General features: G+C 38.3%; 1 protein-coding gene across 5 annotated transcripts in view; it reads right to left on the bottom strand.

The window, feature by feature from the left end:
- The window catches only part of CLIP4 (CAP-Gly domain containing linker protein family member 4), a 96,677-nt gene that overhangs the window by 51,118 nt on the left and 28,776 nt on the right, over positions 1 to 16,783 (bottom strand). For all 5 annotated transcript variants that reach the window (XM_078056138.1, XM_078056139.1, XM_036113263.2 and 2 more), the window contains exons 3-7: positions 12,012 to 12,151; positions 11,105 to 11,198; positions 9,799 to 9,960; positions 7,949 to 8,067; positions 2,819 to 3,055 (exon numbers count right to left, since the gene is read on the bottom strand). In XM_078056138.1, coding sequence (XP_077912264.1) covers positions 2,819 to 3,055; positions 7,949 to 8,067; positions 9,799 to 9,960; positions 11,105 to 11,198; positions 12,012 to 12,151 — 752 coding nt within the window. The remainder of the gene's footprint in view (positions 1 to 2,818; positions 3,056 to 7,948; positions 8,068 to 9,798; positions 9,961 to 11,104; positions 11,199 to 12,011; positions 12,152 to 16,783) is intronic.

Raw genomic sequence — 16,783 nt, 5'->3', positions numbered from 1 at the left:
AAAAGATGCTCAACATCACTCACCATCAGGGAAAGACAAATCAAAACCACGATGAGATACCACCTCACACCTGTCAGAATGGCTAGAAAAACAACACAAGAAACAACAGGTATTGTTGATGAGGATGGGGAGAAAGGGGATCTCTCTTGCACAGTTGGTGGGAATGCAAACTGGTGCAGCCACTCTGGAGAACAGTATGGAGGTTCCTCAAAAAGTTAAAAATAGACCTACCCTATGATCCAGCAATTGTACTACTGAGTATTTACCTAAAGGATACAAAAAATACTGATTCGAAGGGATACATGCACCCCGATGTTTATAGCAGCATTATCAACAACAGCCGAACTATGGAGAGAGCCCAAATGTCCATTGACTGATGAATGGATGAAGAAAATGCAAGGTATATATATGGAATATTACCCAGCCCTCAAAAAAATGAAATCTTGCCATTTGCAATGATGTGGATGGAGCTAGAGTGTATTATGTTAAGTGAAATACATCAGAGAAAGACAAATACCATACGATCTCATTCATGTGGAATTTAAGAAAGAAAACAGAAGAACATATGGGAAGGGGGAAAAGAAAAAGAAACAAGTCATGAGAGACTCTTAATGATAGAGAATAAACTGAGGGTTGATGGAGGGAGGTGGGTGGGGGATGGGCTAGATGGGGGATGGGTATTAAGGAGGGCACTTGTTATGATGAGCTCTGGGTGTTGTACCTAAGTGAGAATCACTGAATTCTACTTCAGAAAACAATATTGCACTGTATGTTAACTACCTAAAATTTAAATAAACAAATGCTTAAAACTACAAAACTGATGAAACAAATAAAAAACCTATTAAATAGAGATATATTGCACTTCTGTTTTTTTTTATTTTATTTATTTATTTTAGAGAAAGAGAGTGAGCACAAGCAGGGAGAGGGGAAGAGGGAGAGGAAGAGAGAGAATCTCAAGCAGACTCCATGCTGATCACAGAGCCCAACACAGGGCTCAATCCCATGACCTGAGATCATGACCCAAGCCGAAATCAAGAGTCAGCTACTTAACTGATTGAGCCACGCAGGCACCCGTACCATGCTTGGGTTTTAAAGACTCCATATCTTTAAGATATCTGTTCTCCTCAACTGATCTATGTCAACACGACTTCATTCAAAATCCCAGCAGGATTTTTTGTATGACTTGAAATCCATAAGCTGATTCTACAATGTACATGGAAAGACACAGAAACTAAAAAAAAAAAAAAAAAAATTGAAGGCCTAACAACATCTGATTGCAAGACTTACTATAAAGGTAGAGCAATCATTACAGAGTAGTACTGAAGAAAGGGTAATCATTGAATCAATGGAGTAGAATAAAATCCAAAAATACACCCATACACCTAAGGTCAGATGACAAAGGGGCAAGGGCGATTTAAGAAAGAAAGAACAGTCTTTTCAAAATATGGTGCTGGAACAAATAGGTAATCAGATGCAAAAAAAAGAGAGAGAGAAAGAAACTCTATCTATACCTAGTATTCTGTACAAAAGTTAACTCAAAATTAAATATAAAACTAAATGTAAAACCTAAAACTATAAACTTCTGAGAGAAAGTCCATGTACTGTATCTTCCACTCTCCTATGACACTGTAGAAAATTTCTTAGCTATGCTAAACACACAATCCATACAAGAAAAAGTTGAAAAATGAACTTCATCAAAATTTCAAACTTCTACTCTCTGAAAGACATTCCTAAGAGGATGAAAAGGCAAGCAACAGAGTGAAAGAAAGTATAACGGAAGCAAGATTGGCCCTGAGACAATCAGGTTAAACCCAGCTGACGCACATTATATGCTTCTACTTTTGTATAGCTTCAAATTTTCCAAAATAAGAACAACAGAATAACTCTTCTAAACATCCATTCTCAGACATAGGAATACTGAAGAGGTTGAACATTAATCCCAAGTTAAAAAAAAAAAGCTAACAAATGTCCTATGAATATATTCTTTTGGAAGCTGGTAAAATGTCATTCTCAACATAATCATCTGTTTGGAGTTTACCTTCCTTTCTGGAGCAATTTTCTCAGTAAATCAAACTTCCAGATTTTGGCATTTTCTGCAAAACCCGTGTCACCATCCCCACAAGCCCACCCATATATTTACACATAACTGTGTTAGGAAATAACGGAACTCCCTGTTCCATTCTCCATACCCAGCTCCCTATTAAACCCAAAGTTAAAACAAAACAGACCTTCCCTATGAGGTATTAAAAAAGAGAGAATGGATGGCAACAAGACAGCGCCATAAGGACTCTGAGGCTTTGGAGAAAAATAGGCATCTGGAGCATCTTCAATAGGCTGGGTTGAGGGCGGGGCAGGAGGGTCCTCTTTTCCACATACATTTTTATTATGAGGTTGAAATAATATCTAAGATTTCTCTATTTCTAGGATCTCAAGGCCAAACATCCATGAATGGCAAGAGTCTCCTTTGCTCCATTACTGCGAGGTAGTTGTAGTGGGAAAAACCCAGTGAGGGCGGCAGGGGGGCTGCAAGGAAACCCCTCCAGGCTCAGCGATGTCTCAGCTCGGGCCTCCTAATGCACTCAGCAGCCCTATTGTACCCCACTCTCCCCACCCCAACGGAGAGGCCTTCATTATTCTGTCCAAGGGTAAGCGTGCCTCTCAGTTTCACCATTTCCATTAAGTCTGTCTCTATGTACACACCGCACTTTTTAAAAAAACTCAAAACCCTGTCCACAGCGTATGGCTGCAGCTGTGGCACACGGGCCACGCACACTGCAGACCTTGGACCCAGCTTCAGAGACGGCCATTACTTCCTTACCTTCTGTCCTGCAATAACGACGCGATCCCCCAACTTCAGACCGAGAGACGTGAGCATCGCCTTGCTAGTGACGCGGTCACAGTTTGGAAGCAGGGGCTTTGACATGTCACGCGACAGGGGCGCCGCATCCAACAACATCTGCTTGATTTCTTTAGCAGTTGCGGCAGCATCGGCCATCTCCAGAGGCATTTCCACTGGGTCCGGAACGACATCAGCAGGGATCTGCCCTTTGTCATTCTGCAAATACAGAGAAGAGAACATTTTCAATCCATATCACTCACAGCTCTACAAGGTCATACACAATTATTTTTAAAAATAAAGGTGAAAAAAAATTAAGTTCAATTCATTCATCGTGTATTTGTCAAACTGTTTACCTGAACACCTACTACATGCCATTCTAAATGCTACTGACACCACAGTGAAGAGAAAAACCTTGCCCTCCGAAAGCACACCTTCTGGTGCGAGAGACAGACCACACACAAACAAGTAAAAGAGATGGTATGTTAAATGGTAAAAAGTGGCAGAAAGAAAAACAGTTCCAGACAAGGAAGGGGAGAAGATCTGACGGGTGGCGTCTATGCAGGCAGGGAGGCCGGGGAAGGACTCACAGGCCAGAGGAGATGTGGGAGCACCATGCAGGTGAGCTGGTCGGGGAAGCGCGAGCGCTGAGCTCATGAGTGGACAGAAAGCCTGGCCACGCAGGTTTAGAGACAGAAGTCACAGCACTGACTGGCCTCCCAACCCCAGATCCGAGATTCTGCCGCCTCGGCCGTGTGACCTAATCCATCCTGCCCACTCATGGAGTGATTTAGTTATTTGAAGGGGGAGGGGCAAAGGGAGAGGGAAAGGGAGAGAATCTCAAGCAGACTCCATGCCCAGCACAGAGCCCAACATGAGACTCCATCCCAAGACCCCAAGATCATGACCTGAGCCGAAACCAAGAGTTGGACACTTAACGGACTGAGCCACCCAGGCGCCCCATTATTGAGTGACTTTTGTCTTGTATCTACATTCATGCTGCCACTGGGTAGAGCAGACTCTTGTCATTTCTTAATGACTTAAGTAAGCCCGGCTGCCTGCCTCAGATCCCTGTCCTCAAATGCATCCTCCTCCACTGCATGGCCGTAGTGACCTTTCTACGCCCTTTAGGCCAGTGCCCTGCTCCCACCATTGGTGGCTTCATGCTGACTGTAGGTTACCATCTAAACAACTTATCAGGTCAGGCAAAACCTTAATTTGTTTCCAGTGTAGGTTGATTTTTTCATATTATCTGCCAGGCACTGGGCCAGGTCCTGTGATAGCAATGTTCTGCTCTGATGGGGCTTACATTCCAGTGTGGATGACCCAAATGGAGCACAGACTTGAGAATCTGGTGAGTGTTTGAAAGAGTGCGGATTTCAGGAATAGAAACTACAGTTTCAATACTTCAACACTTCTCAAATGTGCACTATAATCAAGAAAACAGCTCTGGTCTCACTACAAAGGAGAGACTGCATCCTTGGATTTAATCCTGCAACAAGATAAAATGGTCAGTTGCAAACCCACTAACGTTTGTATGGTGTTTATATAACCAAATCCGATCACATAAATTATCTCATTTGATTCGCACATCAAGAAAAAGCTTATGAATAAAACAGATAAAAATCCATGCCGAGAGTATATAGTGTAGTATAAGAGACAATAACCAACTAAACAAGTAAAATATGACTATTGCTTCTGGTTTACCAATTAGGGAAATTCAGTAAGGAAAGGTTAATGACTCCTTCAAAGTCATTTACAGGATTCCTGGCAGAAGGGACATCTGAAGCCATGTCTAGGACCCGCTACATTCAGCCTTTCTCCTACTTAGGGCTATCCTTCCTTCAAACACGGTATCTCTCTTCTATGTTCCCTAACCAAAAAAACTTAGATGTTATGAGAGAGTTTCCAGACTGTAATCTTCTTTGAATATAATGAATCGAGATTCTTTTGCTGAGAAAATTCTTTTCCTTGTCTTCTCTGCTGATAATGATCTTCAAACGCTCCATTTGGATGAAAGAATGAGGTTTTTAAAACACACTTAGTTTGTGAGTACGTCACAGTTTTTATTTTAAAATTCAAGTCAGTTTGGTCCTAAGTAAAAACATGGCAGGGAGACATGTTATCAAATTTCTGGGACAGTGATGGGACTGTTTTAAAGAATTTCAGATTTCAAAGAAAATATACAAAATATAATAAAGGTATGTATAGCACTAATATGTACTCTTGATAAAAAGAGGGGGGATTTTTTTTTTAAACCTTGTACTGATAAGTTGTAAGCTATATTGAGAAGGACTCTTTTTCTTTTTTTATTTTATTATGTTATGTTAATTACCATCATTAGTTTTTGATGTAGCGGGCCATGATTCATTGTTTGCATATAACACTCAGCGCTCCATTCAATACATGCCCTCCTTAATACCCATCACCCGGCTAACCCGACCCCCACTCCCTCCCCTCTAGCCCTCAGTTTGTTTCTCAGAGTCCATAGTCAAGGACTCTTTTACTTTAAATTTTTAAGTCCTCACCTTTCTAGAGTAAGTCACACACTTATGTTAATTCCTATAGAATGTGGCAACTAAAACTTCTGTTAAAATAATAATAATAACAGGGGCCCCTGGGTGGCTCAGTCCTTAAGAGTCTGCCTTCCACTCAGGTCATGATCCCAGGGTCCTGGGATCGAGCCCCGCATCGGGCTCCCTGCTTAGCAGGGAGTCTGCTCCTCCCACTGCCCGCTGCTCTCCCTGCTTGTACTCACACTCTCGCTCTCCCTCTCTCTCCCTCTCTGACAAATAGTAAATAAAATCTTAAAAAAAAATAGTCTCTCCACTGAGGAGGTTTTGTCAACAGTCGTACTAGGAAAAGCAAAAACATATCACCTTCACATTCCAGCCAAATTGGGGGATCATCTCCTAGCCCTGGTGAATGCTACTCTCCTCTCTGCCTAAAAGGCTTTTCACACCTCCTTCATCTAACTGGTTAGTTCTTAACTATGTTTAAGTGCTCAATGTCACCTTTGCCCTTGTCTGTGACCCATGGCACTCTGTGCCCACCCCCACATTGTAACCCACTGAATGCCAACACACTACAGCAAAATTACTTGTCCATCCTCCCCTCTAGACTATATTCTCTTTGGCGACAATGACTTTTATTTATTGTTTTCTCCCCGTGCCCAAGAAACAATAGGAAAGGAGGGAGGGGGAGACTGGGGAAAGGAAGAGGGGAGAAGGGTTAATTAACTAATGATGGGGTAAAACAGAAAGAAGAGTGGCAGAAAGAAGCAGGGAGGAGAGGGGAAACTAGAAAGCGGGGAGGGGGAGAGGAAAAGGGGAAGGGAAGAGGCTTTTTCAAACACTGCCCTCCCCTGTCCCTTCAAAGGAAGGCCCAGACCCAATTAAGAATCCCTGCCAGAGCAAGTCACTGTTATTCATATTAAGGAAAAGAACAGTGAGAGCCACTCAGTAAAAACAGTAAAATACCAAGAGACTTGAAGATTATGAAATTCAATCCTATGTGTTAACTTTGTAAATTTACTAATTTACATAATTACCATGAAAAAATTCATTTTTCCTTTAATTTAATTTTTAAAGGTTTACTGCACTCCTAAACGTACATTTTTAAAAATGGACAGGGAAAGAAACAACAAATGTTGGAGAGGTTGTGGAGAAAGGGGAACCCTCTTACACTGTTGGTGGGAATGCAAGTTGGTACAGCTACTTTGGAAAACAGTGTGGAGGTTCCTCAAAAATTTAAAAATAGAGCTACCCTATTACCCAGCAATTGCACTACTGGGTATTTACCCCAAAGACACAGATGTAGTGAAAAGAAGGGCCACATGCACCCCAATGTTCATAGCAGCAATGTCCGCAATAGCCAAACTGTGGAAAGAGCCGAGATGCCCTTCAACAGATGAATGGATAAAGAAGATGTGGTCCATATATACAATGGAATATTACTCAGCCATCAGAAAAGATGAATACCCAACTTTTACATCAACATGGATGGGACTGGAGGAGATTATGCTAAGCGAAATAAGTCAAGCAGAGAAAGTCAATTATCATATGGTTTCACTTATTTGTGGAACATAAGGAATAACATGGAGGACTTTAGGAGAAGGAAGGGAAAAATGGGGGGGGAATTGGAGGGAGAGATGAACCATGAGAGACTATGGACCTGAGAAACAAACAGGATTCTAGAGGGGAGGGGGGAGGGGGGATTGGTTAGCCCGGTGATGGGTATTAAGGAGGGCACGTACTGCATGGAGCACTGGGTGTTATACGAAAACAATGGATTGTGGATCACTACACCAAAAACTAATGATGTACTGTATGGTGACTAACATAATATAATCAAATTAAAAACTACCAAAAAAAAAAAAAAGAAGGTAGTAGGAAGGGAAAAATGAAGGGGGGGAAATCGGAGGGGGAGATGAACCATGAGAGACTATGGACTCTGAGAAACAAACTGAGGGTTCTAGAGGGGAGGGGGGTGGGGGGATGGGTTAGCCTGGTGATGGGTATTAAAGAGGGCACGTTCTGCATGGAGCACTGGGTGTTATACGCAAACAATGAATCATGGAACACTACATCAAAAACTAATGATGTTAATGTATGGTGATTAACATAACATAATTAAAAAAAATGAATGAAAAAAAATTTTTCTGAAAAAAAAAAAGATCCTGTCACCTGCAAAAAAAAAAAAATTTTTCTGGAATAAAATTTCTTTCCAAAAGAATTTAAAATATGATTTAATATAGAAATATCACTTTAACATACACATTTTAATTTGATAGTTAACTTTTTATAAATATATCAAAAAACTAAATGAAAGATACTTAAACTCAAAGATGATGACACACTACAGAACATTTTACTTCACTGAATGAAACGAAATTTTATAGAGATTATCAATATAAAGGGACTGAAATTCACTGCTATGCATTATATTTATTTGTGATAAAGTTGATCACCATTATTCTTTATATGCAGCACAAAAACATAAATTCCTTCCTCATGAGTTCCATAACAACATCCAGATTCAACTCTTTACTAGAAGATAATGTTAGACATTTTAACTCTTTTATAATACTTTTCACTTTTAGTAACCTCTTACCCTAAATGCAGGATTTGCTCCATGCTCCAATAAGCATCTCACAGTACTTGCACACAAGTTATAAGCAGCAATATGCAGAGCTGTTCCAAAATTAAAGTCACTGCAAGTGGCATCTACATCTGCAATTAAACACCGCAAGTATATTAGCTAAGAATTTAAATTTAGCTATTATAATATAAAAGGAAACAGGTACACTTTTTTTTTTTCTGGTTGGAGGTGGGGAGGGAGAACTTTATTAAGCCATTTTTGAGACTTAAACCCAGCCACGAGAAGCACCATTTCACGATGGAACCAAATCTTCATACTACAATCTGGTTAACCAATTATTTTCTCAGTACCATAAAATTTCATTATAACATGGACTGGTATTATCATAGATTTTCCAACTATCACAAACTAAACTATATAAACTATATTTAAAAGAAATTAATGGCAATAATTATCATTTGTAAAAGTAATGATCTTAACACAATCTCTCATTAACCTCTTGCATGTATGTCATGACAGCTACGATGAGGTATTAGGTTTAGGTCAGGAACCAGCCCATGGGCAAACACAACTCACCATCCATTTTTATAAATGAAGTTTTACCGGAACAAGCCACAAATACTTATTTACATATTCTCTATGGCTAGCTTCCTGCCATAAGTGCAATATCAAGTAGCTGCAGTGGTCCACAAAGCCTACAGTATTTCCTATCTGGTCCTTCACATAAAAAGTAGTAGGTAAAACAATGCAGGGAATAAGTTAAAGACTAATTAAACATATAAATGCTTACAAATCATATTCATTCATAATATTTTATTCAACAAATGAATTTGGACTTCATGGTAGGAAAAAAGAATCTTGCAATTCTAAGGACATTGTAATAACTTTCAATAAATCACCATGATGCTATACTTAGACACAAGAAATCTTCCAGATTTGGGAATCCCATTTTGCATGTCTTCTGTAACAAGGGTTTAATACATTTGGTTCTACTAATTCTACCTTAATCTAAACCACACCGCCCCACATCCTACCTACAATTGCAAACAACTAAGACATGCTCAGGACAAACTTTCCTGAGTTATTAAAGACACTGTACTATCAAAAGAGGCTTTCTTCTTAACATCAATCAAAAATTAAAAGGTAAAAGTTAAAGATAAAATGGACGACTATACAAAGCAGAGTGAGAAACAGTCGGAAATTTAGCTACTGAATCTCTAAAACAAGTCTTCTATGAATGGGGAAAACACCATACACCGCTCACCTTTAATTTAGGGTAATACTATTGCATTTACTCTCATATTTTTCTCAATAGAAAACTGACCCACTGAGAGGACCAGAGAGAAAGTCAAAATACCAGCACTGTAATATAGACAGTCTGATATTCAATTTTAGGATATCACTATCAAAATAGGAAGGGGAAAAAAAAACACCTGAATTTGTATCCTTCTTTAATCAGAGAATTTCAGAACCAAATGCCATCTAAAATACTCTTTATGATTTCAATGCTTAGCACAGAAAGCTTTATTGTTCTATTTCTGGCTACTCAAGACAAAAGAATTATATAGCACATAGATTCAATTACACTTTATAAAATCCATGTTATACTGGGGAATTTGCAGAGATATAAAAACCCAGAGAACACTATTTTACTTTGTCTCTCTTTGTACTAAGCCTTTTGTTTAATGACAGCAGTTAATCTTCAATCAAGAAATATTAAACTATTCCTGAAGAAAAAAATGGGATAAGAGGTCATATGGAACAAGATGGATTACAAGCAGAAATCTCTTTGAATTTTAATTTTTATGCCACTAATAAAGTGTTCAACTAATAACATCTCATGGTGATCTTATAGTACTTGCCTTTTGGTTTAGATGTCTTCAAAATCACTTTTATAAGCTCAGGGACATCAAAATAAGCAGCATAATGCAAAGCATTCATATTTGTCCAGCGACTCCGTAAACTAACATCTGCTCCCAGATCAATAAGCTGAGTTGCAAATTTTACAGCTGTATCAACATCACCTAAAGAAAGTTTTCTAAATTATTTTCCTTCAGTACAACCTGAAGTTCCAATGGATGTCTATCTACTAATTTATTTAAAAAGCCAAAGCAAATAGCATACTGAATCTACATATACACCTCAAAAATTTCACTTACAAGGAATTTGTTCTAAAAAAAACAATCATACTCAGAGATATGGATAAACACTTAGTTGTAAAGATGTTCATCACAGCACTTTTTATTATGAATAAAATTTTGAAACTAAACTACTTTATAAATAAATAAACATAAACTATTTTATTCTAAAAGTACAATAATATGATATTAGTTAAATAAATCATAAGTCATCCACATACTAGGATACTATAAAGCCATTAAAAGCAATGCCCTAGACCAGTACTACTCAGTGTGTTCTGTGGACCACTACCAGTCCCAAACTCATTTCTCTGTCCTTTTGATAACCCTTTTCTTTTTCCCAAAGCAATAATTTCTTCAGAATATATTAATTGAAATGTAATTTTATGCCTTTTGAAAAACTGGGCTTGTATTTTATGTCTTTATTTTATTTTTCTATTATAATTTCATTTTTTTTTTTTTTTACAATCAGTCCATGATGGATTATAAGGAAAAAAAGTCCTTCACCATCAACAGCTTAAGAGGCATATATCAGACTACTGAAACAGGGAGAGATATTCACAGTATACAGTTAAGTAACAGAGGCAGGTTTATACAATGGTAAAGCACAGAATGCCAATCTGGGAAAATATGCGTGTATGTTATGTATACAGGAATACTCCTTAGGCCTAAAGACTGGGGTCTGTGAGGACTGGGATGCTTGGAAAACAGCTTAGATTGTCTAACCTTGCTGCAAACTCTCAGGAATGTTCTAGGGTGCTATCAGTCACTCTCACCTCGTGAGAATGCAGCTATGAAGTCTGCTCTAGAAAAAGTGGGAGGTGTCAGGAGACTATAAAGACCCCCACCCCTGAGAAAAGGCGGGGGAAGGGAACAAGGTTTTTGGGAGGACCCAATGAATGCTTGCCTGTTCAGGGGACATTATTATCATCAGCTAGGTGCCCTCCCAGGGACTCTGGTTGCATAACATAGCTTATACAAACACAAATACAGATGTCTTAAGCCACCAGCAGATTTGCCACACACTTACCAATACCATGAGCTCCAGATTTGCAAGTGTAATGTAAAAGAGTCATATCTGTCAATCCATCTCTGTCATTCACATTGCAGCCTCTCTTAAGAATCTGAGGAAACCAAGGAAGATATGACAACATGATGACTGAAAACTCATGATGATTTCAAACCCACGCTGAGAACCAAGTTAGTCCATCCTATCAGAATTAGTTCTCAATAAAATGAGTAGCTAGAACTGGCTTCTCTTAAGGATAAATTTTAAATTCTGCATCCAATAGCAATAATGAAAATAATTTGTCACCAGACTGAAGGAAATTCTTAAAGACTATTCCAAGGTAATCTGGCACTCCAAATATGTCTCTTAGCCTCTCAAAGGATAAGCAGAATTTTCTTTCTAATGGTTATAATGGTACTTGAAAAAATATATAAGCTCTCTCTTCTTAACCACATGACGATATGCAGGTCAAAAAACCCAGTTATTCTTTCTTCCCTCCTTCAAAAAATCAAATATTTTTGAAAACTATATTTAAGCCTACATCTTTACCAGACCACCCCAAAGTATGGATAAAACATGTTGGTAATCAAATTTCCTCATGAAATGTATTTTTTAAAGTCTACAAAATTAATGTGTACAAAGAAAGGAAGTATGGAAAATGCCACTGTCACCGAGTCTCTAACATCAGAACTCCAGGCATAAGCAAGTGAGGAGCATGAGGGAACAATGGAAAGAATGTACAATACTAACTCAACTGCCCCATGCAAAGCCTGGAGATACAAAGAACAAACACCAGAATCTTTAAAAGGTTTTTCATTTATCACCACCTTTCCATTCAGATAGTGGGGTTTGCTGGGTGGGGGTGGGGGGGCATCTATACAATTAACAATCCTAACAATGCAAAATGTAAAATGGAAGAATTCCTTACCTCATTTCCAATAATGTCAATGTTTTGCTGGACCTGAGGAACCCACTGCCTTAAAATGGCAAATAATTCTGATACAGAAGTTTTAGGATCAAAGAGAATTTCCTGGCATGATGTATCATTAGGATCAAAGAAAGAAAACTCTGTTTGAAATTTAAAAAAAAAAAAAAGTGTAAATTAAACTTATTAAAAGTGCCAAATAAATATATTGAAAATAATAAACAATAAGACCTGGGCTCAAATGATACAGATATTTTTAGATGCTAGGAGAAGTAGGTTTACGTTAAACAATTTTCATAACCCAAGTCAAGAGAGCCAAAAAGTATGCAGCATTCCTGAATTGTTGTGGGAACAAGGTTTCTGTGCATCATACCACATTTTATTACAGACAGAACAAAAAATGTGAGCGCACCCATCTCAAACCTTGAACTTTCCAACAACTACTTCTAAGGCACAGAAAATCTATCAAATTTTATCAATATTTTCAGCTCTCACAACATAAATATATCATGAACAGGAGATTCACATCTATAATGAAAACACACATAAAAGGGGGAAAATGCCAAAATATCAACTGCTGTGCAATTTTATATATTCTTTTTACTTCTCTGTATTTACCTAATTTTCTGTAAGAGACAGACATTACTCTCTACCCGCTGCAGAGGCATGAAAACTGCCACGCCAATGATAAGGGACCAATATCTGGTGATGCAGAAGTGAAACCTTGGACCAGAGTGACTAGGTGATTTGGGAATATGTATTAGTAAAAACATGGAATACTAGCAAAATTGAACATGATCTAAATATCTCTTAAAATTTCTCTAAGATTCATGGAAAACTTTGGTCAGCCTATGGCTAGAGAAGAGAATGGAAGAAAATCAGATTCTACTATCTCAAACAATCCCACAAAAGTGGGGGGACAAGGAATCGAAAAAACCAGAAACGTCTAAAGAAGGAAAGCATTAGAGAACCAACATTTGCGGAGTACTTACAACTAACCAAACACCTTACAAGTCCTCACAAACACCCTACTTGGGGGTACTATTATTCTCATTTTGCAGGTAAAGAAACCAAAGCTCAGACTAAATAATACTTGCTCCAAGTCACACAGCTAGTAAGTAAGGCACATCTGGGGTAGAAAACCAGATCTGTATCCAAAGTCTATCTTCCTTCCTCTATTGTGCTGCCTCTGTAAAAGAATTCACTATTGAAGTCAGCTTTTAACAGCATACACGAGTAGCAGGATTCATGGTTTTTTTAATGCCCTTTGCATTTTTATATATTTTCCAAAATTATACTATGTACACATAATTCATATTTTTAGAATCAGGATAACTAAAAGGTGAGTGGGAAAGCACAAAACCAAGGATGTGTATAAAAGGAGAGCAGCAGTCCATTAGGAGAGAATCAGAAAAACTAAAACTAGAATGAGATACTATCTAAAATCTTAGACAACAGAATGGCCCTCTAGGTTCAGAAAGGAAGACTCAGAAAAGAACTGGTATCCAACGGAGAGAAGCACCTTGCATGGTTTCTTGAACATAGATTTGGGTAAGTTTCCTATAGGTAGCAGTTGACTAGATAGGGTGGGGGTGTCTAACTGATTATCTATTCAATAAATATTTATGGATCAGTTCTTTTTAAGCATTGGGCATTGATAGTGGAGGAATTTCTAAATATATACCTAGAGACTCTTCTGCATGTGTCCACAGGAGACACGTTCAAGAATTCTTATTCTAACATTAATTATAATGGCAAAACAGCTGGGCTGAAACATCTCTCCATAAAGAAGTGGACAGAATTGGCATATTCTATTTTTTGCTTTTTAACAACTAAAGAAATGAATTAGATATCTAAATCGTGAGTTGATAAGGCTAGGTCTCAAAAAACAATACTGATTGATAAATTATGCTGCAGAATAATATGCAATTTCTATCATTTACATAAAACTACAAATACACAAAACACTACTACATATCATTTAAGTATGCTCATTTATATAGTAAATATATGATAATATGGTCTGGAATATTCATACTAAATATCAGATAATGGTTGCCTCTGGAGAGCAAGGGGAATAGGACCAAAAGAAAACAGAAGGAATTTCAACTTTAAGGTTTTCTTGTAACCAAAAAACAAGAGCTAAAGGGAAAATGACAAAATGCTAATATTTATTCTTTCTGATAGTAGATATGTGTGATCATATATGTTTGCTACTACTATATTTTGTGCATTTTTATATGATTTCCTATTTTAAAAAAATGAAAAACTATGGGAAAAGCATCCCACACACAGTATCAATAAAGTAACAAACATGCCAATGAATGTGTAAGGCTTATTTATAGAAAACTGGGGGGCACCTGGGTGGCTCAGATGGTTAAGCATCTGCCTTCGGCTCAGGTCATGATCCCAGGGTCCTGGGATTGAGCCCCGCATCAGGCTCCCTGCTTGGCGGGGAGCCTGCTTCTCCCTCTCCCTCTACTGTTTCCCTGCTTGTGCTCTCTCACTCTCTCTATCAAATAAATAAATAAAATCTTTAAAAAAAAAAAAAAAAGAAAGAAAGAAAACTGGAAGAGGAGAGTGACTTAAATGGAGTGAGATACATCATGTCGCGGAACTAAAAAATATCTAAAGCTGTCAATTTTACCGAAAATAATTATTTAAAATAATTTCAATTCTAATCAAAATCTCACCAGGATTTATTTGTGAGAGGAGATACAGAATTACTCTATGGTTCATCAGTAGCAGAGCTTCTCAAACCTTAACGTAGATAGAAATCACCTAGGGATCTTGGTACAATGTTAATTCTGAGCCAGTAAATCTCAGGAGGGGTCTGGAACTGAGCTTATTCTTCTTCTTCTTTCTTTTTTTTTTTTTAAGATTTTATTTATTTGAGAGAGAGTGAGAGTGAAAGAGATCACAGAGGCAAAGGGAGAAGGAGAAGCAGGCTCCATGCTGAGCAAGGAGTCCAATGTGGGGCTTGATCCCAGGACCCTGAGATCATGACCTGAGCAAAAGTCAGACACTTAACTGACTGAGCCACCCAGGAGCCCTGGAATTGAGTTTCTAACAGGCTCCCAGTGATGCCAATGCTACCAGACTAAGGATCACACTTTGAGTAGCAAAGATCTAGAAAGTAAATATAAGATAAATAAGCAAGAACACTTGAACTAAAAAAAAACAACAATGACCTGTGTAGGGAGAGGGGTCAGTAGCCCAATAAATAATAAAGCATATAACAAGGCTTCAGTAATTATATACTGAGGTGATGGCAAACAGCAGACAGCTCATTTAAATAATAATGACAATATGTTACACTTACTAAGTACTTAATAGATGCCAGGGACTGTTCTATGCACTTTATTGCCTAGTTTAATCCTCATAATGACCATATGAGGTAGGTACTATTATTGTTCTCATTTTATCATAGAGGAAATAAAGGGAACAGAGAAGGGACAGAGAAAATAAATAATTTTCTTAAAATCATGCAACTGGTAAGTGGTTGAGTCAGGATTAAAAACCAGACTGATCTGTAATCTTAATCTCGACGCTATACTACATATTAACAAATCTAACTAAATCCAAAGTTTAAGCTTCTATACGGGGGGGGAAAAAAAAGCTTTAATCAAAAGAAAGCGGGGGGGTTGGGGAGGAACTGTCCCACTTCATGTCAGGATGGAGTAATGAGGACCAGATTTACCCTTCCACCTGAAACAAAAAAAACAAAGGAAATGGATGAAATGCAGTTTTCAAGGACACTGAACATCAAGGCAATGAAAGACAGTGATCACAACAGGATACAAATAAGGTGGGTCTTACAATTGCCTCAGATATCTGCCTTGACAGTTTCCAGGTCTCAGTGCAGAGAGAGGGAAACCAAGAGAAGCACAGAAGACTCCCTGAGTTGAGGAGACAACACTGAGAGCCAAGGAAATCCAGGGAGCTAGAGTTCACAGGAAAGAGTATCAGAGAGGAGAGAGATACACAGCAAGAGAATCCCAAAGATCTATGAAGGGTCTTCTTATTTTACATATGCTTGTGAGGAAAACCTGAGGTAAGAGAAAGAACCATCGTAAAGGATTAAAAAGATTAGAGCCCAGTGCTCGTAAAGGGCCTAAAATAGTACCTGTTCAGATGAATGGATAAAGAAGATGTGGCATGCATACACACACACACACACACACACACACACACAAAATATGGACTATTACTCAGCCATGAAAAAGAATGAAATCTTGCCATTTGCAATGACATGGATGGAACTAGATGGTATTATGCTAAGTGAATTAAGTCATATCATATGATTTCACTCATATGTACAATTTAATAAACAAAATAGATGAACATAGGGGAAGGGAAGGAAAAACAAGACAAAAACAGAGAGGGAGGGGCGCCTGGGTGGCTCAGTCATTAAGCATCTGCCTTCAGCTCAGGTCACGATCCCAGTGTCCTGGGATCGAGCCCCACATCAGGCTCCCTGCGGAGACTGTTTCTCCTTCTCCCACTCCCCCTGCCTGTGTTCCCTTTCTCGCTGTGTCTCTCTCTGTCAAATAAGTAAATAAAATCTTTAAAAAAAAAAAAAAAACAGAGAGGGAGACAAACCGTAAGAGAGACTCTTTACTATAGGAAACAAACTGAGGGTTGCTGGAGGGGAGATGAGTGGGAGGATGGGGTTACTGGGTGATGGGCTTTAAGGAGGGCACCTAATGGAATGAACAATGGGTGTTATATGCAAGTGATGAATCACTAAATTCTACCTCTGAAACTAATAATAC

This window comes from Halichoerus grypus, chromosome 10 (genome assembly GCF_964656455.1).
Source record: "Halichoerus grypus chromosome 10, mHalGry1.hap1.1, whole genome shotgun sequence".
Classification (NCBI taxonomy): Eukaryota; Metazoa; Chordata; class Mammalia; order Carnivora; family Phocidae; genus Halichoerus; species Halichoerus grypus.
Note: the sequence above shows the minus strand (reverse complement) of the source record. Positions and strands in the feature narration are given on the sequence as shown.